General features: G+C 48.1%; 13 protein-coding genes across 13 annotated transcripts; 4 read left to right on the top strand and 9 right to left on the bottom strand.

The window, feature by feature from the left end:
• Nucleotides 1-913: 913 nt before the first annotated feature.
• On the bottom strand, nt 914-2,154 carry LY89DRAFT_445989 (uncharacterized protein). The gene is made up of 3 exons (XM_018207582.1): nt 1,688-2,154; nt 1,158-1,637; nt 914-1,063 (listed from the first exon to the last, which is right to left on the bottom strand). Exons 1-3 carry the CDS (start codon nt 1,945-1,947, stop codon nt 1,030-1,032), a joined length of 774 nt encoding a protein of 257 aa, XP_018074888.1. The 5' UTR covers nt 1,948-2,154; the 3' UTR covers nt 914-1,029.
• Nucleotides 2,155-3,299: 1,145 nt separating this feature from the next.
• On the bottom strand, nt 3,300-5,181 carry LY89DRAFT_730568 (uncharacterized protein; the record flags this gene model as incomplete). The annotated part of the gene is made up of 4 exons (XM_018219492.1): nt 3,300-4,016; nt 4,066-4,885; nt 4,939-5,069; nt 5,119-5,181. The coding sequence occupies 4 exons, from the start codon at nt 5,179-5,181 to the stop codon at nt 3,300-3,302; spliced, it is 1,731 nt and encodes a 576-aa protein (XP_018074887.1).
• A 473-nt stretch (nt 5,182-5,654) lies between these two features.
• On the bottom strand, nt 5,655-7,374 carry LY89DRAFT_715910 (uncharacterized protein). Its single transcript, XM_018218234.1, has 2 exons — nt 6,956-7,374; nt 5,655-6,907 (listed from the first exon to the last, which is right to left on the bottom strand). Exons 1-2 carry the CDS (start codon nt 7,205-7,207, stop codon nt 5,858-5,860), a joined length of 1,302 nt encoding a protein of 433 aa, XP_018074886.1. The 5' UTR covers nt 7,208-7,374; the 3' UTR covers nt 5,655-5,857.
• A 333-nt stretch (nt 7,375-7,707) lies between these two features.
• On the top strand, nt 7,708-9,233 carry LY89DRAFT_578584 (Mob1/phocein; the record flags this gene model as incomplete). The annotated part of the gene is made up of 4 exons (XM_018208951.1): nt 7,708-7,730; nt 8,043-8,395; nt 8,447-8,558; nt 8,609-9,233. The coding sequence occupies 4 exons, from the start codon at nt 7,708-7,710 to the stop codon at nt 9,231-9,233; spliced, it is 1,113 nt and encodes a 370-aa protein (XP_018074885.1).
• Nucleotides 9,234-9,320: 87 nt separating this feature from the next.
• On the bottom strand, nt 9,321-10,316 carry LY89DRAFT_640150 (uncharacterized protein). Its single transcript, XM_018211653.1, has 3 exons — nt 10,184-10,316; nt 9,762-10,086; nt 9,321-9,707 (listed from the first exon to the last, which is right to left on the bottom strand). The coding sequence occupies exons 1-3, from the start codon at nt 10,226-10,228 to the stop codon at nt 9,568-9,570; spliced, it is 510 nt and encodes a 169-aa protein (XP_018074884.1). The 5' UTR covers nt 10,229-10,316; the 3' UTR covers nt 9,321-9,567.
• Nucleotides 10,317-10,559: 243 nt separating this feature from the next.
• LY89DRAFT_640148 (ribosome biogenesis protein erb1) lies at nt 10,560-13,090 on the bottom strand. Its single transcript, XM_018211652.1, has 2 exons — nt 12,336-13,090; nt 10,560-12,286 (listed from the first exon to the last, which is right to left on the bottom strand). Exons 1-2 carry the CDS (start codon nt 13,050-13,052, stop codon nt 10,661-10,663), a joined length of 2,343 nt encoding a protein of 780 aa, XP_018074883.1. The 5' UTR covers nt 13,053-13,090; the 3' UTR covers nt 10,560-10,660.
• A 232-nt stretch (nt 13,091-13,322) lies between these two features.
• On the top strand, nt 13,323-14,608 carry LY89DRAFT_579338 (uncharacterized protein; the record flags this gene model as incomplete). The annotated part of the gene is made up of 2 exons (XM_018208998.1): nt 13,323-13,383; nt 13,431-14,608. The coding sequence occupies 2 exons, from the start codon at nt 13,323-13,325 to the stop codon at nt 14,606-14,608; spliced, it is 1,239 nt and encodes a 412-aa protein (XP_018074882.1).
• A 735-nt stretch (nt 14,609-15,343) lies between these two features.
• On the bottom strand, nt 15,344-17,306 carry LY89DRAFT_682250 (SURF4-domain-containing protein). The gene is made up of 4 exons (XM_018214469.1): nt 16,801-17,306; nt 16,581-16,693; nt 16,031-16,524; nt 15,344-15,977 (listed from the first exon to the last, which is right to left on the bottom strand). The coding sequence occupies exons 1-4, from the start codon at nt 16,965-16,967 to the stop codon at nt 15,840-15,842; spliced, it is 912 nt and encodes a 303-aa protein (XP_018074881.1). The 5' UTR covers nt 16,968-17,306; the 3' UTR covers nt 15,344-15,839.
• Nucleotides 17,307-18,058: 752 nt separating this feature from the next.
• LY89DRAFT_682249 (uncharacterized protein) lies at nt 18,059-20,068 on the bottom strand. Its single transcript, XM_018214468.1, has 4 exons — nt 20,024-20,068; nt 19,891-19,973; nt 19,504-19,807; nt 18,059-19,453 (listed from the first exon to the last, which is right to left on the bottom strand). The coding sequence occupies exons 1-4, from the start codon at nt 20,058-20,060 to the stop codon at nt 18,540-18,542; spliced, it is 1,338 nt and encodes a 445-aa protein (XP_018074880.1). The 5' UTR covers nt 20,061-20,068; the 3' UTR covers nt 18,059-18,539.
• A 287-nt stretch (nt 20,069-20,355) lies between these two features.
• On the top strand, nt 20,356-21,820 carry LY89DRAFT_682248 (uncharacterized protein). The gene has a single exon (XM_018214467.1). It carries the CDS (start codon nt 20,408-20,410, stop codon nt 21,671-21,673), a length of 1,266 nt encoding a protein of 421 aa, XP_018074879.1. The 5' UTR covers nt 20,356-20,407; the 3' UTR covers nt 21,674-21,820.
• Nucleotides 21,771-22,886, bottom strand: LY89DRAFT_705408 (uncharacterized protein). The gene is made up of 2 exons (XM_018217449.1): nt 22,334-22,886; nt 21,771-22,287 (listed from the first exon to the last, which is right to left on the bottom strand). Exons 1-2 carry the CDS (start codon nt 22,526-22,528, stop codon nt 22,141-22,143), a joined length of 342 nt encoding a protein of 113 aa, XP_018074878.1. The 5' UTR covers nt 22,529-22,886; the 3' UTR covers nt 21,771-22,140.
• Nucleotides 22,587-24,239, top strand: LY89DRAFT_682246 (chord-domain-containing protein). Its single transcript, XM_018214466.1, has 3 exons — nt 22,587-22,955; nt 23,028-23,568; nt 23,630-24,239. The coding sequence occupies exons 1-3, from the start codon at nt 22,850-22,852 to the stop codon at nt 23,949-23,951; spliced, it is 969 nt and encodes a 322-aa protein (XP_018074877.1). The 5' UTR covers nt 22,587-22,849; the 3' UTR covers nt 23,952-24,239.
• On the bottom strand, nt 24,038-25,454 carry LY89DRAFT_445796 (uncharacterized protein). The gene has a single exon (XM_018207581.1). The coding sequence runs from the start codon at nt 25,169-25,171 to the stop codon at nt 24,440-24,442; it is 732 nt and encodes a 243-aa protein (XP_018074876.1). The 5' UTR covers nt 25,172-25,454; the 3' UTR covers nt 24,038-24,439.
• Between the last annotated feature and the right edge of the window lie 125 nt (nt 25,455-25,579).

The following is a 25,579-nucleotide window of genomic DNA, read 5'->3' as shown; positions in this document are numbered from 1 at the left end:
AATTAACTATTTAGTGCCAACTAACTCTCCAGCGCCACTTCAACTTTCATTGTCACATTGGCAACAACACAACTATCCGCAATAAAAGAAAAAGATTGCCCCTACAACTATACTATACACCCCGCAATATGAACCAGATTACTCGCGCACCCTGGATCCCGGGACGAACGCCAGCCACTCAGGGGGCGGGGACGGGTACGGCTGCAAGTAATGATGGGAGAAGTTGGAGGGAAAAAAAAAAAAAAAGGGTGTTTATATACGCAGCTCGAGCTGGGTTTTGAAGTGCTTAGTTTACAAGTGGGAGGGTGAATTTTGCGATGTTCACCGTTTGGTTTGGTTTTGAGGGTTTTCGGGTTGTAGATGAGATGGTGAATTTTCACAATGTGCGATATTTTGTCAATGTTTACTGGACGAAGGTTCACTGGGTGATCATAAGATGTGAAGTTCACAATGTCTACCGTTTCGGCTGTGATGCTGTGGAGAAGATTCTCTGGATAGCGTGGAGTATCGATAAGATCTTGCAATGTCTCTACATAAGACAATCATCAACTCCATGATATGTGTGTAAACAGGGAAGGGACTACCTAAACGAGAGATTGCTCGCTGATGATGTTGCAATCCCATTGCTACCTATCTGAACGAGAGTGGATATCAAAACACATTCCCCACCGGTATGAACTCCAACCAAAGCAAACAGAAGGCCGCCAATTGCTGTATGTATATAATACAAAGAAGGTAGTAATCTTACATCAAAGCAAAGTCTCCACCCAAACTAAATCAAAAAGCCCATCCCAGTAATTTGTCAATGTACCACCAAAACCAAAACAATAGCCCAACCACAGAACCATAAAAGGAAATTCGTCAAAGCAAAGCACCGGGTATCAATAATCATACAACTCCTTTCCAACCCTCAATTCCCCCCATCACACTCTGTAACCCCACTCATAACCAACGGATACTCACCCTCTCCCCTCCCTACATCTCCATACCCGCCCCCAAAATCCTCCATCCAAGCCCCAACATTAACAGTCAAATCCCCCGCACCCCAACTCTTCCACCCCACCTCCTCGCTCCCCCTCCCACTATCCCCACTACTCGGCTTACTCCCCTTATTCACCTTCTTGCTAGTTCCCCCATACCCGATCTTCACATCCTGCTGCAGGAACCGGTGCTCCTCATTCACGTACCCTTCCTCGACGAGGAATCGCCGCATCTGGTACGACATGTCGGATTCGAAGCTCGCCGAGCGACGATGTTGGGTCTCGTTTAATCCTGTGTCTGGGCCGAGGGGGAGGTAGTTGTTCGTGATTTGCATGTTTGGGTTTTCTCTCTCTGGGCCCTCGGGACCTGTGAAGGAGACTACGGATGAAGCGTAGGATGGTTGATTCATGGTATTGTCGTAGCCGTACAATGGCTGTTCCTCCGTTCTAGGTTGGGAGACGGGACCGCCGCCACCTGCTTCAACGCAGGAGCAATTTTCGGGGTTGAATACAGGAGGACGGGTTGGGGAGACGGTTTTGAAGCATTGGGAGCAGATCCATTGATCGATGGATTCTTCGTAGTGGTGGGTGGAGTCAGTGTTGTTGTGGTCTGGGATCGCCATGTTGAATGGTTGGAGTCGGAAGGGCCAGAGAGAACTGTGTGGGGTTGAGACGTGGTCTGGGGTGGGATGGAGATAATGGCTTACTAGGCTGGCAATTGGGGGCGAACAATGAGGCTCAGTAATAACGAAGACAGATTGGCGGTGTTTCTTGATCGTGGGAGAAAATGAAGCAGGTGCAAGTGGCAAATATGCAGAAGCCAATGATATGATATCGCAAAGAATAACAATTGAATTGAATTGAGCAAGCTGAAATTTGAGATGACTTCTTTAAGAAAGAGATGAAGATTGAAGATGGTAAAACCAGAGGAGATGTTTGAGCTTCTTATAACCTCTGTTGGAGACATTCCTTCCCCTCATCAGATCGGTCATGAGCACCAAAACCAACGTCAATCTCGCTGGAGATAGGGGGGCTTGATCAGCAGGTGAACCCCGTGGTAACGGGACTCCGATGCCGGGTAGGGGATTCTGTAGTTGCCTGCCTCGTTGTTATCATCCTGCACATCAGTGATGCAATTGTTGCGCCCGATCTTGCAGGTAAGGCATACGCTGATAGACGAGCAGCAGCAAAGCGGGGTTTTCAAAAAGGGGACTGAGCTCTGATAATTTTGGCACATAGGAAACACTGACCCGAACATATGTCGGGAAATAAAATCGCTGGATGCCAATCAAGAAATAACTCAGGCAGCCTCACTTTTTGAGATCTATGGCCTTGGCTCCAATGTTTCTCCTCGGAAAGGGCATGAGCTTCCCTTTGGGTACTAACGAACCCTTACTCTGCAGGAGGTCTTCAGCTGGAAGCCACCCTGCATGAACCGACTTGGTTTCTGGAAGCGTTGACCGTTGGCATTGCATGTTCGATGGTAGATCTTTTGACTTTCGGTTATCGAAGGTGTAACGTGAGCTGTATGTACATTTTGATGTCTAGGGCTGGATGACAACTCATGGTTACATATCGTGTATCTTGAGGCCGTGACCATTCGATAAGCTTTGTTTTGTAATCATGATTGAGATTGAGATTGACTTTCTCGACGCGGATGGAGGGAGGAATGGAGAAGGGACGTCCATGACCGAGTAGTAGCGTTCCGTGGTTAACCGAGGCCGGAATCAGTTCCACACTCAAACTCCATCTTTTTATATCCACATTGATATCTTAAGAACAAGTCTTTCGAAATGTCTCCGAGCCGCTCAATTGACTCATAGTGCTTACTCCAAGCCTATAACCTGGCGGATGCCGCCGACCACCGTCAGTTTCGCCCTGAGAGTGAAGAACATTGGCAAGGCTGAACAATGCCTCAGCCGCCGGTTTCGCAAGACGTATGTTCTCCGCTGTGAGCCTCATGCAACCAAGCGGAGACGAGATGCATGTTGCATTTGCTAGGTGTGTTCGAGCTGGCTTCTACGCTGCTGTGAAGGATGCCTCGGTCTCTGTCTTGCAGCTCTTTGGCCACGCACAAGATCCCTCGTGAGCGATGTCCCATATTGATGCCAATGCAGGCCATATCCTCCGATACACAGCATCCATCAGAACCCTGCAGACATTTGGAATACGAATGTTGTACATACAACCCTGGTCGACTTAAACCCCCGCAATGCCGATGATATAGATCCTGATAAGACCCCGTATCGCCATCCCTATGCCCGTGTAAATGCTGAGAAACGCCCGAAATCATGCATCCGAATACCCATTAATAAATATTTACCACTTCGCACCGGCACTGTTAGCACGTTCTCTTGCTCGCTCTTTGTCGTTGGCATTATCAACTGCACTGCCTCTTCTTCGTAAGCCGCCTGCTTTTCTCCTCCTGACTACTTGATACCCTCGATCAAGTTCCGTTTCAATGGCACAACGAACTTTCAGCGCACCAACAGCGGGCCACACGCTCCGTTCTCCCCGGAGGATCCAGTAGTCCAGGCTAGCCTGTGTTGGTGTCTCGAGCAGGCGGATGAAGTCACCTGCAGAGAGTTCAGGCACCAGCGTAACGGAAGCTGCAGGAATATGTTCATCAACAAGGAAGCGTCTGATAGAGAGAGGGAGTAGTCCAAGACTATCAAGTTGCTGCAATCTATGATGGATCTCCATGGTCATAAGTCTCAGCAGACCACCGGTCATGGAAGTCCGCCCGCCGCGGGTGTAGAGGGGAGATGGACCATGCATATCGCTCTGTAGGAAAGGAATAAGATATGGTCGAGCTTGACTAACTATGAAATGATTGACATTGAACAGCTCCGCAATGCGAGATAAGGGCGAATCCCGATCTGAATATGAAGCGTGTGTCCAGGGTCGGAAGGTCGTGTCAGAAGCGGCAGACCAAGGAACAATCGCCCCGGATGTATCCTTACATTTCAGAGTAATCGATCGGCCATATAGGGTTGGAGAGGACGCATTTGAAGCAATTGCGGCAGACCAAATCAACTTGGATGTAATCAGCCATTGCTGTTCTTGGAGTGGGAGATATACGTACGACATTCGGAGCTGTCAGGTAATTGAGGAGATTTGGGACACCGCCTCTTCCAGTTGTTGCAACTGTGATGTTAAGCACCCGTTTCGTTCGATTATAAGCTTCCTCAAACGTGAGATCTCCAACATTGGCCCTAACGCACTCCTCGAGGACTGTCACATCCAAGAAGTAGCCTTCACGTAGGAATCTCCGAACTCTTCTCACAAGAGTGTTCCACCAACCATCAAACGACATCGATTCATCGTGCCCGTTCTCTAGAGGTATGCCTTTTCCTGCAAATGCAGAAAGATCGATACTCTCTCCGTCCAAGAATCTCGGCAGCTCGTCTTCAGTGTGTATTCCAACAAGAGCAGCAATGAGGGCTCCAGTAGCAGTTCCGGTGATGATTCTTGGCAGCAAACCACGAGCAAAGAGTGCTTTCACAACTCCTAAGTGGCACAAGCCAAATATTGCCCCTCCCTGCAGAACCAGAGTACTTCTTCCGAAAGCTTGTCTGGTATCATGAAGCAAGTCGAGCTTCGCTTGGCTACTAAAGCCAGGTATAGGGCCATTGCCATCGGAACCAGGAGAGGTTGGCAGTTTCGTGACATCGGCAATTGCTTGTGCAACTTGTGTAATGTAGTCCTCGATCAACAATTTTGTTCCTGCAAATGCACGATTGAAGAGGCGCGGTGTAGATATGTTGCCCAAGTTTCGTACTAGTCCCGACCGCAACAGATTGACTAGCTGCAGAATATCACCTTCTTCTCGAGCAATGATGATTGATTGTAGGCGTTCGTGGATGAGTCGGTAATCATAGTACTTCGACGTGGGATTTTGGCGCCTGTGAAGCAGTATCTCAGCATTGGTTATTTCAGTAAAGAGTAGGGCCCGAACCATAAGTCGTTACCAAGCAGCACATCGAGTTGAAATGCCGCTTCTTCCCATTCCTCGTACGTTTTCGAGTCCCGCAGAATCTCGAACCACAGCTGCTCGGGCTTCTTGCGCGTCAACCATCTCAAGAATCTCTGCCGTCCGCATTAGAAGAGCAATTGAACGAGACTAATAATAGCTTACAATTTGCCAGAAGAGGAGAACGTCGAAGAGCATTCTCCAAATGGAGTTTAAAACACCCGCCATAGTGAAGAACAGCGAGAAGAAGATGGCAGAAGGAATCGCTAACAAGTAGAACTTGATTCTAACCGACGCGACAGCATCATTGAGGATGTGAGACTCCCGCTGTTATTGCAATGACGAGGAGGGGGAAGTGAGGAATGTTGGAATGGAAGCTCGTAGCTCACATGTGATCCAGCAAGGATTATCCAAGACTAGTGCTCTACCCCCGGATTTTGCTTTTCTGATCAGTGCACAGGATTTGCGCCTCCTATAAATCGCAGATAGAAGCGCTTGAGATAGACTTTCTAGCCATAAAGTCTCTGTACGATATACATATACTTCACTTGCTATAATTTATACTCTCTGATCCTTTGGGTCTGCAAATCTCCCAGGATTCAATCAGATTCTTCAAAATGTATGATAATTCGAATAGGTGCACCATGAGTAGGTACTTTATACAGTGGGGACACTGTATATATGCTCGACGATACTAGTCATGGTTTTGATGATTTCATTAATGTCTAGAGCAGCTTCCCGCCTCATGGATGCTGCTTAACTTTTCCATGCCCTTGATGCTAATCCTACAAACTCGAAATGTAAAGTAGAACGTCCCTGCCGCTGTGGGTATCTCTTTGGGTAGGCTCAATGAGATCGGACCAAATGTCTCAATTCGAGATTATGTCCACGCTACCAATCGATCTTACTCATCGTCATCGTCCTCAATGATGTTACGTTTCCTGCCTCTACCGGCTGCTTCGGTGACCACTGGAGCAGCTGGAACTTCATCGTCGTCCAGATCTGCTTCAGCATCTGCATCCGCATCACTAACTTCCTCTTGTCGAGAAACCTTCTGCTTCTTTGCCTTCGGCTCTTCACGATCACTCTCATCATCCAGTATCTCTTCCTCATCTTCGTCGTCATCTCCTTCTGGAGCCTCCTCATCGTCGCTAGGTGCCAAGAAATCATCTTCCATGTCATACTCATCCTCTCTACTCCTGCCCTTAGGGAGATCATCATCAGAATCGTATTCTGGGCGACGCTTTCGAGGCTTTGGTGGCTTGCGACCTGAAGTCGGTGCTCTACGACCACGTCCCTCTAAGTCATCAAGAGATAGACCACCACTACGGCCGCCTCCAGGTCTGTGTGATTGACTAGCCTTCTCTGCTGCAGTTTCCCGACGACGTTGAGCTCTCATTCGTTCCTTTTCAGCAAGCTCAGCCCGCTTCTTCTGAAGCTCGGGATCTTGTGTGCTGGCAATCAATTCCGGACCCTTCTCATTCTTGTTACCTCGTCTCGCAGCTGCAGCCAGACTCTTCTGTAATTTGTCGAGTGCATCATCTTCAACAGCTTCGTTGGGTCTTACAGTATGTTGATTAGACATATGTCCAACCAGGAGAAGTAGTTGAGAAGCGATAGAAGGCGTTGCAAGGTAGAAGTGAGAGTCTTGGGTTTCTGAGTACGACTTTGTGTCCTTCGGAGGAGCCAGAGGCTTTGTCTGCAATTCATAGTGCTGGTCTCCCACAGAAATCGTGGTGCTTCCGTCACTCCATCTGTAGATATTCGTGTTGCTCTCGAGCTTGCCGGTCGTTGAATTCTTGCGATAGCGCATTGTAGAGGCAGAGACGGCGCTGGCAGAGAACGTAGCAGACCGAGTATCAGAGTGGTGGTCAGTCTCTGGGACTCTGAATGTGTCTGCTTCATAGGCGCGAGGTTCAATACCCAGGAATTTTGGAAGTCGAAGATAACTGAACTGTGACATGTTAGTTGCGCCGTCAGATGATATTCCAGGAGTACTTACCTCCCCATCTACTGGCTTTGGCAATGGATGCCGCCATATCGTAGATTCCATCACCCGAGCATCTCTTCCGCTCTCATAGTCAACCTCTTCCTCTTGAGGCGCACGATCATTGCGATCCTCGTCGTCTCCCGAGTCCAGCTCCCTGTCGCTGAGCTCTCGAGTCTTCTCTACTTGGGCATCATCCTCATCCCCACCAAATAGATCTTCGTCGCCGACATTCTCCATGAGATCATCCTCTTCTGACGAAGCCATTGTAGACAGAATAGCTATCTGAACGCGTCCAGGAGAAATATCTTTCGATGGTGGTCTTTGTTGCTGGTATCTTGTAGACTTCGTTTTTGAGAAGGATGGAAACCTATGACCAGACGGAGTGTAAGCAAGACATCAGCAAATTTCCCATGGAAAAAGTACGGCGTACCTTCAAACAGCGAAATTATGTTCTTGAGGACATAAAAGGCTGAGCTATTCTGGCGTTCCCTGGATAATAACCGCCGCTTTAAAGGTATCACTCGTCTCTTAGAGAGTGCGTAAAGGCGGCGTCGACATGCCAGAACACCAGGCCACAAGGCGTCAAGATACTTACCGCCCGGGCACTAACCTGCAATCGTCCGTAAATATTCGTCTCCTATTTCCAACGATCTTCAAGATCGAAACTGTGTCTTGCAACGTGACAGCAAGACCTGCCCGAAACCTTTCGATACTTTATCAGACGACTGATACTGTGTGATCAGGAGTCGGCGCGACGTCCAACGATGTCGAACTTATTCTCTGGAATGTGAGTACCTCCAATTCAGTTTTGTCGCGAGTTGGTTCAGAGTCACGCGCTGGAGGTTGTTGGAGGTTATACAATTTTTGCGGAGTTTTGCTTCAATTGTTCGTAAAGCAGAGCTAGTTGCTCGGCGGCGACGATATCATCGAGCTAGCAATGTTTTATAACGAAATATTCACGAATTTTCTTCCTACCTGTTTCATCAACACATACATCCACCGCCCACCTCCACCGCTGTGCAAATCTATTTGCCGTACACGCCCTTCCCTTCAAGCTTGTCTCTTCTTTGTTCTGGAATAATGGCTGATCTTTGAGTAGTAGCGGTCGTTTCAGGGGCGGTGGTAAGAATGGCGGGTCAAAGAGCCCAGGACCACCTAGTGGCGTATCACCAACATCACCAACAGGCACTTCCCAAAGCGGTTCTTCGTCCACGAGTCTCGCGCCAAGAGTTCCTCCATTGCCAAACTCTCCATCGCTCTCTCAAACCCTGTCGATGAACGAGTCAACTGGTAGTCTCCCCGGCTCTGAAGCCCTTGCTAAGTACAACTTGCCTCAACCGAAGCCTCTGTGGTTGAACGATGCCTACTCCAAGCACATCGTCAAGGGCAACTTCATGACTCTGTCGGCCAGACCAAAAACTGTCGAGCAAGGAGAATGGGTTGCGCACCAAGGTGAGGAGTATCAATTCGATCCATATCACGTGGCTAACAAGCACATCACAGTCGTTGAGCATTACCGAATTCTGTGGAACTTCGTTCGGGTTGTCCATGACAAGGAGGAGGATGGCACTACGATCTGCAACATCCAAACTTGCCCTCGCATGTCAGCTGGCGCGTACGTACTTCCGCTATCATCTGATGCAGAGGCATCTCTAACCTTTATAGTAATCACTCTTTCACCTGGTTGAACTCTCGCCGAGAGCCAGTTGAGGTCCCTGCCCACGAGTACATCTCTCTCATGCAACGATGGATCTCCGGCAAGATCGAGAACACCAACATCTTCCCAACCGATCCCGCTAGCATTTCCTTCGCGAACAACGTCGGCAACCCTGATATCGCAGCTGCTACCTACGCCTCCGGTGGTCTCAACACCCCTGGCTCCAACACTCCTATCCCTGCTGGTCCAACCAACTTGAACACCTCCCTGTCCCAACTATCAGGTCCCGGCGATTGGATTGGCAAGAGCAGTGGCTTCCCCGTTGACTTCGTTGATGTTTGCCAAACCATCTTCCGTCAAATGTTCCGAGTTTATTCTCACCTGTACTGGGCCCACTTCATCGATCCATTCTACCATGTCAACCTCGACAGACAAATGAACAGCTGCTTCAGCCACTTCGTCCTGACCGCCACCGAGATTGATATGCTGAAGCCGCACGAGTTGGAGCCAATGCAACCATTGATTGATCTTTGGGCTGCTAATGGAACATTGCCCCAAGAGTCTAAGGCTTACAACTGCGCAAACCTTAAGGCTGGCCAATATTTGATGTCTATTTCTGGCACCAAGCAATAAATTAGCGAAGGGTACATCTGGGTCATTTCTGGCGTTGGATTGCACGTTGTTTAGGGAAGGGGATACATTTGCTTTGGCTTCCAAAGGACTGGTTTCCTAACCTACAGACTTCTGATTTCTACGCGTGGTTTCACATACACCGATGGTCAACGATTTTCCTTACATGCATATGCGGACTTGATGGCATGTTCCAGCGATGGTTTTACAATGGCGTTTCTGAAATTTCATTCCATGAACGAGAGCGTTCTCGACTGTAGTTGTAGACTCAGAAACGTCGATACAGCAATGAAAGAAACATAGAACATTCCTTTTCCCTTTTCCACCGTGATAATCATCAAGCAGATACCTCACTGATCTTGTACTCGACAATTACAGGCTTTCCAGCTTCAAGGATGAACCGTCCGCTTGCGACGTAGATCTTTGCCTCCAGCTCCTTCAATGCCTCATCTCCAGTCTCGAGCAGCACGTGTGTAACTACACTGAATTAGCATTTCCTCTCTCTATTCCCCATCTCGAATCAGTACTTACCACCATCACCGAAATCCGTAGTCTTCGCATCCTCAGCACCACCCAATACCTTTCCCGTGGGCTCAGTCAAAGTCACAATACCACTGTACTTATAGACAATGATCGCGCCACTCTTATCATTCAGGATAGAGTTAACATCAAGTCGAACCAGCTTGCCAGAGGGATCTTGACGGATGTAATCAGCGCCGTGGGTGAAGACTGCGTCGACTTTGATGGGATAGTCGGGCTCGCTCTTTAAGAACGAGTGTTGGGTTACAAACGGGACGACAGCAAGAGGTGCACCTTTGCTGACGGCTCCGACTGTTACTGGGGGATCGATGGCAATCTAAGTGGCTGTTAGTTTTTTCTAGGAAATATTTCACTTTCAATGTATTGGTGCCATGTCACTGGCTCAGTCAGGTGCCGGAAGCTCAAATACTTACATGGGCGGTGAAAGCCGGAATGAGCTTTGGGAATCCAGACATCATGTGAGGTTCAACTCAACTAGGTTTGGTGTGACTTAGAAGAGTGTTGCACGAGAATTGGAAAATGAAGAATGAAGTTGAGAGGAAACGGTAGGACCCAATAGCCGCGACTTCCTCGTGTAACAGCAACACCCCGCTTTTTATATCCGTAACACCGATCAATCTACAACCCAGCGTTAAGCAGTACCATTCTTCTGTGATGCTAACACTGCGAATGTTGGTTTCGAAGACTGTTGTTAAACTTCAAATGCTTCGAACTAGACTGTGCCGCCTTCAGAGTATCCTGCTGAAACCTCAAAGCGTAAAATATACTTCTGTACGGAGTACTTATCCACACCTTGCAGAGCATGATTTTATGCTTTTTTTCATTGTCAATAACTGATGTCTAACAACCATAACACCAATGCTATGAGCAACAAGTAACAAGAGTTGATATCACATCCATAAACGACAAGTTCCGTCCGCGCCTGCACTAACACACCAAGGTTCTCTTGGATGCCAATCAATATCCATAACTCCCAAAGCACTTTTCACCTTGTGTCCCTTCAATACCTTTACAGGTACGATCGTAGCGTTTTCCATCATGTCGCTTACAACCTTGCCGTGGAAGATTTGTAGACTACCGTCATCACTGGCGTCTGCAAACAATGGGAAGCCACCCTTGTGATATTTCACTGCTCGAATGGCCTTTGAGTGGAATCTCATGGTCTTGTAGGGTCGAGTTGAAAGATCAAGATCGTGCCACAGCAGTCGTCGATCATAAGATCCAACAATCAGGTTGTCTCCACCAGGGTGGATATCGAAGGATGAGATCCATCTCGCACCTGGCTGTATAATCTTGACAAGTTCTTGCTTTTGCAAGTCATAGCTTCGAATTGTTCGTTGTGTGGCAACAAAGAATAGAGGTCTCGAGGGATGGAACTGAACGGTTTGAGGGATACCTGGAAGTCGGCGGAAAGGAATTTGCGTGAGATGTTTGGAGAGAGTATGGATTGCAACAGCACTCTTCTGTGCTGTTGGAGATACAGTCGAGAAGAAATCTCCTCTCCTGTGCCAGCTGATGACCTTGACTGTGGTTCGTACCGTGATCTTGATGAGAACTCCTTCATCCTCTAGTCGAAAGCCAGGACGTGTCCATTTTGCAACAGGTTCTTTCTTTTGACCGTTTGCGGTTAATGCTTGGGTAGCATTTGTTGCGTAGCCAAACCCTGCATCAAGCAAATCTCTGCTTGCTGTCTCGGTCTCTGGATCAACAACTGGAGGCACGAGTAGGTAGATATCTTCTCCAGCAGCTGCTGAGAGGATGACAGCATCTCTTCCTGGTCGCCATCTCACGACGTTGACTGCTTCCTCATCTCCAATGTTTGCACTCCAAAGCTGTCTGCCAGTCAAAAGTTCCCAAACTCGAACAGTGCCATCATCCCCACCACTAGCAAGCCAAACACCTAATGGATCGATTGCCAAGCTTCGCACTCGCCCTTCATGACCACGAAATAGAGTTGAACACACTGTTGGGAATGGTTTGAGTTCTTCGGGCTTGGGCAACTTTGGAAGCAGTGATGCTGGATCGATATTAAGTCTGTTCTTTCGAACTCTGGGTGCCAAGTACAGATCAAGAGATCGTTCAAATCTCTCTTTGATGAACTTATCGTAAGCTGGCACTTTTCGCAGGGAGTCATGAGTGGTTGGCAGGTACTCTTTCTCTCTATCTTCGGGGTCCGTGTTGTCCCAAGCTTGCTTCTCAGACTTCGAGGGCAGATACTCTGGTGGAGGATTGTAGCTGAGATCATACCCTGGTGGTGGTGCCTTTGGAGCGGGAATATTCATAACATGATCAGGTCGAGGCTGCTCATCCTGCCAAATGTCATAATGAACCTCCTCTTCCTCGTCTTCTCTTTCCTCGGGTGGCTTATACGGTAGTATCCTGCCCTCTCTGATAGCACGGACAATCTTCATTATCCGCTTTGCCTCATGCTTGGAGGGAAGGAAGCGTCGCTTTGGCTCGGGAGCTGCACTAAGAGGCATGATCTCTTCAATTCCAGTGAAGTACTCCACAGTCGCCTGAATTACATTAGTATTTATAAATAGTGCCACAGGAAAGAGTACATACTGGATAAGGGTCATAGCCTTCCTCCGGCATCTCATTCGTCTGGATTCGTTTCAATATCTCCAACTCATCTTGACTGAGGTTCAGAGGTTTTCCTGTAGCTGGATCTGTGAGACCAGTCCAACCCTTGGGAATGTCTATGCTGTCCAATAATGCATCCAAAGCTTCTCCCTTTGCCGGCCGCATAAGCTTCTTGCCATTGATATCGTAGCCAATGTGAGGATACGAGTCATAGAAAGTCAATGGGATATTTCCTACGGTGTTGGTGGTGACTGGCGCATCCGAGTCGTCGGAGTCATAAACGGGGTCTATCTCTTCGTAGACATATCTTTCACCTCCATTGGCATCCGTGGTTACCGTGTAATTGGGTTTGTCTTCCTTCTCTTCCTTCGTTTGTGCTTGCCTGTGTACAAGGTCTGAAAGTCGGGAGTTTTTGCCATTGCTCTTGACAAGTCCTCCATTCTGGTCCTCCACATCGTCCTCACTCTCTTCAGATGGTATCTCATCGCTGCCTAAATCCTCAAGCTCGTCAAGATCTTCTTCGTCTTCTGCTTCATCGCTGTCCTCATTTTCGTCACTCTCGTTTTCTGAATCTTCGCTTTGCGACAAGATACCCTCCAGCAGGCCGTCTCCAAATTCTGCCTCCGACTCGACATCTGACAACTCGGTAACATCTCTAGTAACGGCTTTCCTTTTCCTGTCCATTGTTGAGGGAGCCATCGTATTGATGTAGAGCTGTTGTTTCCTGTCTTTCTAAGCTGCCCCCCTAAAAAATAATTTTTGTTCAGCCTTATCGATTTTCTTATCTGACATTAGCGCATTTCACGTACAGTACATTTGGCGGAGATCACCTGTTAGACGCTACACCTTGTTGCCTTCCAACAACAGTATTCATTTCAGTTTTCCTCCTCCACCAGATCTATGACTACGTTTACAAAATTTATAAGCTCACTGAATCTCGACCCGAAGGCGCTCGGGTCCACCCTTGCAATGCCCCAAACCAGTGCTCCAGCGAACAAGCCTGTTAAACACAGGGCTTGCGATGAGTGCAGTGGGTTATTAGCGACGCCCCTCGTCTCAATTACTGATCATGTTTAGGAACACGGAAGCTAGCATGCTCCAAGGATCCAGATGGATGTGAGCGTTGCAGGAGAGAGAACATTGTGTGCCATTATTCTGAGCAGAAACCTATGGGTCGACCTCGAAAGCGTCAATTCATCGAGACTACAAGGGAGGAACCTACCAACAATGCGAACATTGACATCGACGTTTCGGCGCTCCCTCTCGTTGCAGATGACCTAGAGGGCTACAATGACTCCAATGTAGCGGAGCCATACTTCACCAATACGCAGTCGAGTTATGGCCTACGTCCAGAGCCTACTAGCGAGCAGCTCATGTCGAAGCTTGACAATGGGCGAACTATTTGGCATTTTGGGGACGGTGATATTATGAATGGACCACACATAAACTTTGGTAATATCGATTTTGGGCCCCCAGATGGACCTCTGCCCTCTCTGGACTCAGCACCTCAGCTCACGACTTCGAATGCCTCTGTGTCTGATAGCGAACAATCTACCCCTCAAGCTCTACCTCTTGGACCATGCAGTTGCTTACCATCTATGTACCTCAGTCTATCAGCGCTGCAGACTCTTCCGACTGATATAGTGGTGGCATTGAAGACTGTTCGTAGCGCTGCTGCAACGGCTGCATCTTGTATTTGGTGCGCTCAATGTGGAGCAATTGTCCTGGACAATCCAAATCCTCCGATTGAATCCTTTCAGAATACTATGCTTCTCGGGACTATATTGCCTATCATAGCCAATAGCTATCAAAAGCTACTCAAAATGGTCGATGATGAGACAGATGCCGCAGAAGCTGCTGGTGAGACAAAGACCTTCCGTTTCCAGGACTATGGAGGACTGTGCGGTAAACAGAAGACCGTGGAACACACTATGGCTTGCCTTGACAAGGAATTAATGTTCAACGCAGTGGAAATGCCTGCTCACCAATGGAGGACCACCGTTCGTGCTCTACTCAGAGTGGATATCTATGGCCATGAACAGGATGGTTTCAGGCACAAAGGATTGAAAGACTTGGTTGGCGAGATGGAATTACGCCAACGAACTCGGCATGACATGTTAGACGCTCATGTTGCTGCTGGCAATATGGAGTACGGGTCATTTGGGCAGAAATTATGTCTTGGAGAGCAAACCCATGGTTGCCTCCAGATTCTTAAGATGGCAAAGGTCGCCATTGATGCTTTGGTCATTGCATGATTGACGCAGGATCGGCCGTGCAGCTTATCGGCATCATATCTGACATTTGGGAGATAGGGGTATCTCGCTGAGAAGCAATTCGTATATTTCCATGTTGCGTCTACATCACCATACCTCTCGCTTCGAAATCAAGGAGAATGAATGTGGAGTTGGATACGAGATATATCTTTTGTCCCGCTACGCCAAGGACTTTTGCTGCCAATTGAGCTAGCCCTCCAGACCCTATCAGCAAAGTCCAGACTCTCATGGGAACTATGAGTTGCAACGTTAAAGAATAGCATGGCTACTTTGGCATGTCCAGCCGACTTGTCAAGGTCTATATAAGAGGAAGTGTCCAGCTATATTCACCTCAAGGACGGAGGGAGGAATGCCACGAGGTGGACGGTTCGAGAGGTTTGGAATTGAAATACTGACCTTATGAAACGCGAGGAGAACCACCGCTGAGTGACAGCTACTATGCCCGCAGGATCAAAACAATGTGAGCGAAAAAGTGCAAGCTACTCCGAGCATGCAAGTCTCTGGGGCTTGGAGACAGAGAGAGATGATGTGTTGGTTTGAAAATCTGGCGCCTGCAGTATGAGTATGATTATTATCATAGCTGAGAGAATCTCCTCTCAAACTGATTTGTTTATCCATTATCCGTATCTATGAATTATACAATGAAACAATGACAAAATATACACCCAATACCACTCTCCGTTCGTTCAATATCCGCCTTGAAGTGACATATTACCTCCTAGATCATGACTTCTAGAACCTAACATCCCACATATGATCTACACATTTTAAGGTTAAATTGCTTCTGCCGCTTGTGGAGCGCGGGACATCCGGGATTGGTGGCTGCACTTGCCCCTCAATACGCTACCGTGGCTTTTTCAATGTCCGTCAGTGGCTTCACTTTCTGGGCTGACATCAATGTCTGATATCAGCTGGGGCTTAGAAGCCGGACTCGAGTTGCTTTGGTCAGCTTGCTTGTGTGATATCACATCAAAAATAGCTTCATGTGAATCGTAAAATGACTTTTCGAAAATTTACATTCGCCGGAAAGATGACTGCTATGCTCTGAGAGAAGGCGGATCAGACTCTTCGTCCTCTCTCGCTATAAAAGACTGAACTCGTGTGATTGTTCCCTTCCCTGTCAAGATGAACTCCGCCCAATGCAGGGCAACCCAGATTCTTATTTTCCAACCACTGGCTTCGTCCCCATTCCCCGTTTCTTTCGTCACGGTCACTAGTAGACCTTCTTCTTCTCGTCAATGCTGTATTTGCCTGGTCCGCTGTTTACTAGAAGGAGGAGTCCACCGACAATCGAGAGGATTTGGAAGAAGTCATACTTGGCGAAATCTTTGTGTGGGTGGTGTTCGTGAAGCTGGGTGATAATTAGTTTATGAGATTTTTACATGCACAGAGAATAGAACTTACAGTCCAGAAGTTGTTAACCAGGAGATTGAAAACGCTCAAGATAACGACCAGCATAATGGCGCTGAACTTTGCCTTGAAGCCCACCACAACCATTACACAAGCCACGAAGCCGAAGAGTGCCACAATAACTCTCCAGACGCTCCACTTGCCACTGAAGACAAAGCCAATAAAGAGGAAGATCAACAGGACTCGGCCAGCAAGCTGGAAGTACATCTTGCGGTCCTTCTCATCAAGCTCTGGAAGACCAGCAAACGCCTTGGACTTGCGAACCCATGAATCGGACAGAACCATCAAGAGACCACCCATGACCGACAGATTTCGGAGGAAGAAGTTCAAGTCGAAAATGAGACCGTATCCGAGAGCTTGGGTGACCACAACACCGATCAATCCTGCCACTGCGTAATCCGAGTATTTTCTTGCAATCACCAAGCTTGAGCATGAGACCATTGCAAGTACATTGACGATCAAGAAGATGTGTGTGAGACCATAGGGAACTATAGAAATGATAATCAGCAATTATCCTATTCGCAGAGGGACGAAGATCCCATACTGTGCCTATAGTCGTGGAGATATAAGAGCTGATCGCTCCACTGTGTAATTATACGGAGCGCATCCTCCAAGAAAGTGACGACGATTAAAAATCGTCCGATAGCTGGCAGATACCTGCAGAAATGAAAGTCAGCATCAAACCGAGCAAATCCATGATTTTGCGAAGCTCTTTGTTGTCCACAGTACAGGGCGGGGTCTGAGTGCAAGGCGGCGAGACATACGGTTTGACTGGATCACTCAGAGTGTCCAAGAAATCCTCAATCTTGCCCGTTTGCTCCCGAATAGCATCGAGAGGACTAGGATCGTTCATCGTGTCTCCTCTGCTTGGTTGTCCAAAGGAGGTCTGTCCGCCCAGATTGTACCCAGCCGTTCCGCGGATTTGTGCCATTGTCGCAGTCCTGCTGGAAGTGCACCAAATCACTCTATCGTATTAGATTTAAAGTGAGACTGAATTGCCAGCAGACAGAGAGAATGGATGGTTGTAGGAGGAGGGAGTTGGCAGAAGAAAATAAGCTGAGGTCGACGTTGCGGTTGAGGGAGCTTGGTCTTAGGGCCAGGTCTTTTAAAAAGGCCACCTTTGCTGCGCTGCGGGTTGTTCAAATGCCGCCGTGCGCTCGAGGCTTGGTACCGATTCATCCACTGTGCGCTACGTTCTCCACACCGAGGCTGAGGGCACGAGGCAAAGTCTTTTCTTAGATGATCATGGTGGATCTCACGAAGCTGAATTCTATATATATTCAATGTCGTGAGACGCCATCTTGCCTTCGGCTTCAACGTTCTTGCATAGCGTACCTACATAGCTTTCCATGGGACATCAGCCTTTGGGTTAGAGAATTGAGAAGTTCTATTTATCGTATGACCGGAGCGTTTTCGTCTTGCATCACAAGTCGTTTGCAAAGAAATTATTTTGATGACTGGATTGCAATCTAAGATTTTTTCATTTGGTTTTACGTTCATGGTCTCGAAGAGGGGTCAATATATTCCGTCAGTAAGTAGAGACAAACTAGCCAAGAAATAACAATTCAAGACACAACCTTGAAGTCAAAAAACAAGGAGATGAAGATTCGTCAGATTCTAAGAGACACCTTTGACACTTACTCTCCACCAAATATTCCAGGGTTGCAGGGACATTCATAATCCTGAATTGTACTGTGCATTTCTAAGCAGCCCTTGAGATAAATGATACATAGTGCTAGGACATTGCTTCTGATTCTCTGCGTATTGTAGGCCAAGTTCAAGTTTTGGTAGACTCTTTCTACAAAGGTGCAAGACATCCTGCAGGATATATTACTATCATTTGGGGAAAGGGAATGGCCAAAATATGGGCTGGAGGCTAGTTCTTTATGAAATGTCCGCAGTTTTAAAAATGTCCAAGTTTTTGCCCCTACCAAATGAAGGCGACGTGCAGGTCAACATTGATGTGGCTAACTACATTTGGTAAAGAACATTTTGGTCTGGGACATTTCAAAGCTCCAAACCCCCATTAACGAGTGTATCATTACAGGAGACAGTGAGAGTAACTAGCTAGGGAGCAGAGCTTTCTCGCACTTGCTCTGAGAAAAGAGGTCACTTTTTGACACGGAAATGTCAGACACAGCGGATTTGTTAGTAGACTGGAATAATACTCGTTATGCATTGCTCATGTCTATGGCTTTGCCTCGACTTGTCGACTCTCTACTTAGCATTTGGCTAAACCGCAATCCAGTGAAGGAAAGCATATTTGAAGACTGAGACGACCTTGAACAGCAAACTAGTCATCGGCAACCTCATCCACTATTCCCATATGCACCGAAGTACAACCGTCTTCTCGTGCCCGTCCCCCTTGGCAATTCCCATCTCGCTCCTGTATCTCATCAACATTGAGCTACTGGCCCGCATGTTCTCAGTAATGTCCCATCTTGACATGCAATCTCAAATAAGTTCAACGTTCGTCAATTTGTCGTTCCATCCTTCGCCTCACTCATTGGAAGGCACTCAGATCTAGAGGCACACTGCTTCCACGTCCAGCCCTATACCTCTTCTGCCCACCGTGAAAATCTCTAGGCTTTGGCAACTGCGATTCATCTTGAAATCTCCATCTAGTATCGTTGATCTCGACTCGTCTCGAGGCTTCTGGACCCCTGTTCGGACTAGGACTTTTGGGTAATGTTCCATTTGAAGATAAAGTGTACGAACTTGGATCAAGCATGGATCGCAAGGGTGCTTGAACTGGTGGAGGGCGAGATATCGGTGGTAAAGGCGCAGATGAAGGCGGAGACGGAGCACGATGTGATGATGGAGGGGGAGCACTTGGCGGAGGAGGTGGTGGGGGTGGAGCACCTGAGGGAGACGCCTGAGCAGCTGCCCTGATTGCAGCTTGCATAGCAAGACTTTGGCTTGCACCGTTCGTTGATGGTGGTGATGTTGGTGGGGGAGGAGGTGGTTGTGATCTTGATGGACCACCAAATGGAGGCCTTGGAGCTGCTGAGGGCGGTGGGGGAGGTGCCGCTGGAGGAGGCGGGGCTGAAGATGGCGGGGCTGAAGATGGCGGGGCTGAAGATGGCGGGGGAGGGGCAGAAGATGGGGGGGGGGGGGGAGCCTGGGGAGCAGGGGCTGATGGTTTTCGAAACGAAGGTGGAGGAGCAGGTGGCTTCTTCCCAATTGGAGGTGGGGGACCTTTCATAGAAGCAGAAGAGAACGGTCTTGGGACGTTGGGTCCACCAGTCTTCCTAAGATTCGCTATTGATGGTGCAAATCGTGGCGCGTTTCCATTCTGAGTTCCTGGTATAGGAGGTGCAGCATTTGGAGGCGGCCTAGGTGCTCCTATAGTTGGTGGTTTTGGTGCAGAACTCCGCGACTCTTCTGGATCCGAAGTATACGATGATTCGCGGTTTGCTGTATTCATGTCAGCTGGAGACTAGATATGACCAGGCCATCAGAAATACCTCCTGTATCAACACCACCTCCACGCTTCTTTAGTTTCGGCATGCCTCCGGCGAATAGTCCGGCAAGTTGTGGTGGTTGTTCCATGCCTGTGACACTTCCAGAGTCTCTGCTACTCTGATCGCTATTGCTCCTTGCTCTATTTCCGCCTCCGGGTGGTTTTAGCATTCCTGGTACTGGGGGAGCGCCTGATACGGGTGCTGCAGATGAGCCTCCGGAGGTTGGTGCAATAATTGGAGCTGATCGATCGTTCGTGACTGCTTTCTTGAGTGCTTTGCCTTTGTGAATATCCGATAGTAGAGCTCCCTATGACTTGGTCAGCATGGTGAATTGACTTTCTTTAAGCCCTTGAAGTGATTGGGCTTAGCTACGACTGGCGGGGCCTTCACCCTATTCCCTGATCCTCCTTGAGGTCGTGATGGTAAGTTTCCGGGCGGTGGAGGAGGAGGTGGTGGAGGGCCACCCATCCCAGCTGATCTGTATTAGCATTTGTTCAATATACACAGAATTGTCCGAACGTACGAGGAGGAGGAGGAGGTGGTGGTGGAGGAGGCGGCATGATCGTGTGTTGGGAGTTGGTGAGATGAGATCAGTAATGAAAAGGATAATTGTATTAAGCGTTATGTATGAACGCTATCGAGGCATAAAGCAAGACCCAGATATGATGGGCACCTGCTTAAGATGATTGCAGAGTCCAATGTATGTTTCTTAAAGCAAGAGAGATAACGGTGCCTGGAGCTTCACTTCGGAACTTCGTCGTCACTTTCCCTCAGCCACCGTTTCCTTAGTCATCAGCCGAACAGGGGTGTAAGTTGAAGCCACAAGGATCAACATTTCGATGCAAACACAAGCTTCCGAGAGCTGGCCATTGAATTTATTGTCCACTTTCGAATCGCATCTTCAAAAATGTCAAGACGCGTTCTACAACCTCAGGCGAACATATGCCAATTCTGCGATTTTATGATCGCTCAAAAGCCTCTTGTTAGACCTCAATTTCGACCACAGAGATCCGTTTACCCCACGCGAACATTCTCAACTGGTAGGAGGATATGTTCTCAGAAACCGTCAAATACGAGCTCATCGACCTCTCGGGGAGAAAAAGAAGCTGTAGCCTCGACTTCTAGCCAAGCACAGAAGGTTAACAGCACAAAAAGGAGCGTTGTTGAGCTGGAGAATGCAATTGGAGAAGTCAGACAGACATGCAATTCTCTCCTAAATCTCGAAAGGATCCCGTCGGAAGGAGACACCTTATACGTCCTTGGAAAATGTGAAGCAATGGCCAAACTTATTACTCTCGACGATACGATTCCTGTGAAATCAGGAAGAGACGGTGCCGCATCTGCATTACTTTCTCTGGACGAGTCTGATCCCAAAAGAATATCAGTTGCGAATATATCCTCGGGCCTCCGACAAATGGCAGATGAATTGTCAAATCTTGCATATGCTGTTATGAAGTTCCCACCGGTCTTCATATCACCTCAAGTTTTGCAGCTCTACGTGGAGATACAGGAAATTTTAGGAAAGCCAGAGACACTTCCAGAGGTCCTCCTTCTTTATGCCAGCAAACCATTCCCCCAAGAGGGATCCTCTCCAATTCGATACAACAAACAGAACCCCAATAAAGTTGCAAACGCCGTTCCATTGGCCGTTGCGGATCATGCTCTGCAAACAGCCATTCGTGCGAAGAATCTGACGGCTGCCATGGACATCATTGAGATGTCATATTGCACAAAAGCATTTCATCGTGCTAAATTTGTTCGGAAAGGGCTTCTTCCAGCTACCGGTCTTGCTGTTACTCCTGTTGCAGCCTACAGTCTTGCTTCTCAACTGTCCCTGCTTCAAACCACTATGGACTCCGCTATGGCTACCCAGGTCGCATTTGCTGGAATACTGGCCTATGTGGGGCTGACTGCAACAGTTGGCGTTGTAGCTGTGACGACAGCTAATGATCAAATGGATCGTGTGACTTGGGCTCAGGGTGTACCATTGAGAGAACGATGGATACGGGAGGAGGAAAGAGCAGCAATCGACAAAGTTGCTGGCGCCTGGGGGTTTCGCGAGATATGGCGAAGAGGAGAAGAAGAGGGAGAAGATTGGGATTTGATTAAAGAATGGGTAGGTAGAAGAGCGATGATGCTAGACCGTGTAGAGCTTATGGCCGGGATGGAATAGTTGTTTGTGTACATTACAAATCGGCGACTGGCTGATCATTAAACCTAATCCGGCGCAGCACTTTCCATGTCCGAGTACTCGTTCATATTTACAAATGATCCTGTACTTAGGTTCGAAGAGATGATTGTTTATATGGCCAGAAACGTTCAAGCACAAAGTCTATCTATGAGTTGTTTCATAGTCAGACAGTATCAACATGATAAGTCCCCGATAGTATCTTCCTCCCAAGGCCTAATTACCTCGACTATGCTGGGGGTATTTAGAATCTGAAAGGGTATGACCTGAAATAGACGCAAAAGCTGCATCTGATGCCTCGTGAGGTTTTCTGGTCCTGGTCTTTAGAACTACGATTTACACAAGCTCTGCATAGATGCGGAGAGTTTGTACTAAGCTTACGCTTCGATTCGTCCTCATGTCCATACTAATCATTGCAAGTTAAGCGGTAGCTCCAAACCCTTCCTGCTCAATCATACTTCTTCCGATCCACTTGCTTCCGCTTCAACCAGATCCATCTTCTCATTAACTTGGTCGAATTCAAACCGATGCATCAGCTTCTTTGCTTGCGAAGATAGCTCTGATTGCTCTTCTCCGGATGTTGAGAGGCTGACATGTATCTACTCTCAATTAGCCGATGCTCCCCTTTTCGAGATGCAGACAAACCACTGGAGTATCAAACTCATACAAGTCCCTCCACTTCTTTTCTTCTGGCTTCATAACATCGATCTCCTTGTAATCGAAAGGCCGCTTGTCCCACACGGTGGATAATGTTTGTTTTGCATTTGTACATAGTGAACAGTTGGCACGTGTAAAGAGAGTGATTCGGCATTGATGGAGAAGTCGTATCGAGGGGTACATCTTCTTCCACTCGTCTGTATAACAAAGTGGATTCAGTAACCCGAATCCGAACCCGAACGGAGGAAACTTCCGAATGAACCAATAACTGAATAGGCGGTCCCAAGTGTGATAGAAGTACAGTATGCAGAGTGCATCACCAAACTGGCTACGACCCTGTCGAAATCCCTCTGACCGCCCAATTCTGCCTGCATCTGAGGTACCATGCCTCAAGCTTCTCTAAGCTTCCATGCCAAACAGAGAACACATCCTTCATCCCACACGTTCATTATTTGCGCTCTACAACTTGACCACATTCAATAACTCGAGACAGTGCAGCTCAACATGGCGCAGAAATGCGTTCATCAATCGTGTGGGAAGATATACACAGACCCAGAGGAGGAATGTCAATACCACCCCGGCCCCCCAATCTTCCACGAAGGACAGAAAGGTATTCCCTCTACTCTCTCCCCTCAAACCCCAACCCTCATCTTCTCTCCGAAACTAAAAGATAAACCCCCAGGCTGGAAATGCTGCAAACCCCGCGTCCTAACCTTCGACGAATTCCTCGCCATCCCACCCTGCACCACCGGCAAACACAGCACAACAGACCACCCCCCACAACTCGAGAAGAAGACCGGCGACGCCGCCGCCGCAGAGACTCCCAGTCCTGCTCCTCCACCTGCCACAGCAACAGAGAGCTCGCGGCTGCCCGTGAACGCCGCCCCGCAACCAACAGCTACCCCGCCACCACCCCCACCAGAATCCGAGGACGATGATCCGAGCCTTGAGATTCCGAAGGGCAAGATGTGTCGGCGGAAGGCGTGCGGACAGGCATATAATGGCGGTGGGAGGGAGGGCGAGAAGTGCGTTTTTCATCCTGGGGTGCCGATTTTTCATGAGGGGAGTAAGGGGTATACGTGCTGCAAACGGCGGGTGCTGGAGTTTGATGAGTTTATGAGGATTGAGGGGTGTCAGACTAAAGACCGGCATCTATTTATTGGGAGTGGGAAGAAGAAGGGTGTTAATGAGAAGGGTGGGGAGGAGATATTGGAGACGGTGAGGTATGTCATAGGCATTGATGATGATAGGAGTTGGAAGACGAGTATTAATTATTATGTACAGACATGATTTCTACCAGACGCCAACAACGGTAATCGCCTCCTTTTTCCTAAAGAAGATCGATAAAGAAAACGCCAAGGTGGAGTTCGCCTCTACCGAATTATCCCTCGACCTAGTCACCACAGATCCAACTCCCAAGCGGTATAAAACCGTTGTTCCTCTGTTTGGCTCCATCGATTCCGAGAAGTCGACATCCAAGATCCTGGGCACGAAGCTGGAAGTGACGTTTGTAAAGGCGGATGGAGCTTCGTGGCCAGTGCTGAGAAGTGATGAGCAACGGACTGGCGAAATTATCCAGGTTGGGAAAGCAGGCCGAGCTGTTTAATGTGCTAATGTACCCCACGAGTTATGAATAGACAAAATAGCAGAAGGCTTGCTGATAGCTCCCTCATACAAAGTTCCTTGAGCTTGTCTTATTGCAAAAATAGTGAGGACTGAGTATCCTACAGTTCTTGTGCTCCACATCGCCCATGCTTACTATCTTGACGCTGGCTCCGCGAATCGTATACTAGGCCTCTCTTCGCTACTATTCCGCTCAGAAGTATGATTCGAAACGTTGATCTCAGGGATACTGGGCCCTGCAACAGCTTGCATCTCCCTGCTGGTGGGTTGCTCGACAATACTATCTGGCACGCTGAGCGCTGATGTTTCGACCGGCGCCGCATTTAGCACCAAACGGTACTGACTTGAGGCCTGACTTATTGCGCGAGACATAGTACGGGTAGGAAAATTCGAATCCGTTTGGCAGTGCAAGCAAATTGGAAGACTGCCCAAAATTAGCACTGAATTCCCAATGGGATGACGAAAGACTTACTATCTCGGACACAAATCCCGAGGCGCCAACGATGGATGCACAACCTTCTTCTCCTTATCTCTCATCTGTCTCCAACTATACCTCACAAAAACATGTGCCCAGTGGCCCAGCGCAGCAAATACCAGAACAGGCGTACCCAGCGCCACGTTCCAAGCTGGCTCATTCTCGATACTCTGACTCAAGAAGAGTCCCCAGGTAGCAATTAGTGTTCCTACCGAGAGCAAAAAGAAGGGACCCCAGTAGAACATGATCAGATCCTGCTTGTGGCAGAAATTTATGTTGAGACCAGCCAACGCCTCGATGATGATCACGGGGATCATGACCGAAGCAGCGACGAAACTGGCGAAGAGGAGCCAGTGCTCGCTTCTGCGGTGCGAGCGGCGTAGTCCTTCGATGTCGCGTTCTGAAATTTCGGGGTGCCAGGTCGAGACGTGGAACGCGATTTCGAAAGCCCTTTTTGTTTGTAGATTAGTGCACTGTTTATTTATGGAAACGTGGGAGTGATAGACGTACTTCTGGCGTTTTATGGAGCTGGTGTAGAGGCATGCTACGATTATCAATAACATGATGTTGAAGATGAAGCAGCTCCAGTAGAGGCCGTTGGCTTCGGCTTGGTTCATTCTATGCAGGAATTGGCCATACACGTGGCATTTTGCTTCGTCGATTAAGGTTGCGTTGGCTTTGAGGGAGGCTTTTGTGGCGGCGACGATCTGCTCGAGTGTTGGATCCATTCTGGGTCTTCTGTTAGTTTGCTAGTTAGACTTTTGAGAGATTATAGTTCCGTACCTGTTGGATGCTTTGGTGAGACCGAAAGTATGTAAATAAATAAGGATTGTGTATCGTTTACTTAGTGAAGGAAAGTGGAATGAATGGTGTATATGGGAAAATAAAAAGAGAAAAATGGAGTTTGTGGAAAACTATAAATCAGATTAGATTCTAGATTTCATGGTGACGTTCGCCTTCCTTGTTTGTGGGGTAGTAGAGTCTCCAATTGTGGAAGGACTGACATAGGGCTGAGCTAATCCGTACTAAAGAGCCGCGATCCCCTCGATACCAAAGATATGCGGCGCTAGGGATGAAAATGGCCAATGAGAGGAACTTGCTGCGACTTAGATTGAAAATTATGCATGACTTCCAGA

This window comes from Mollisia scopiformis, assembly GCF_001500285.1.
Source record: "Mollisia scopiformis unplaced genomic scaffold LY89scaffold_6, whole genome shotgun sequence".
NCBI lineage: Eukaryota > Fungi > Ascomycota > Leotiomycetes > Helotiales > Mollisiaceae > Mollisia > Mollisia scopiformis.
This window is presented reverse-complemented; position numbering and strand designations above follow the sequence as displayed.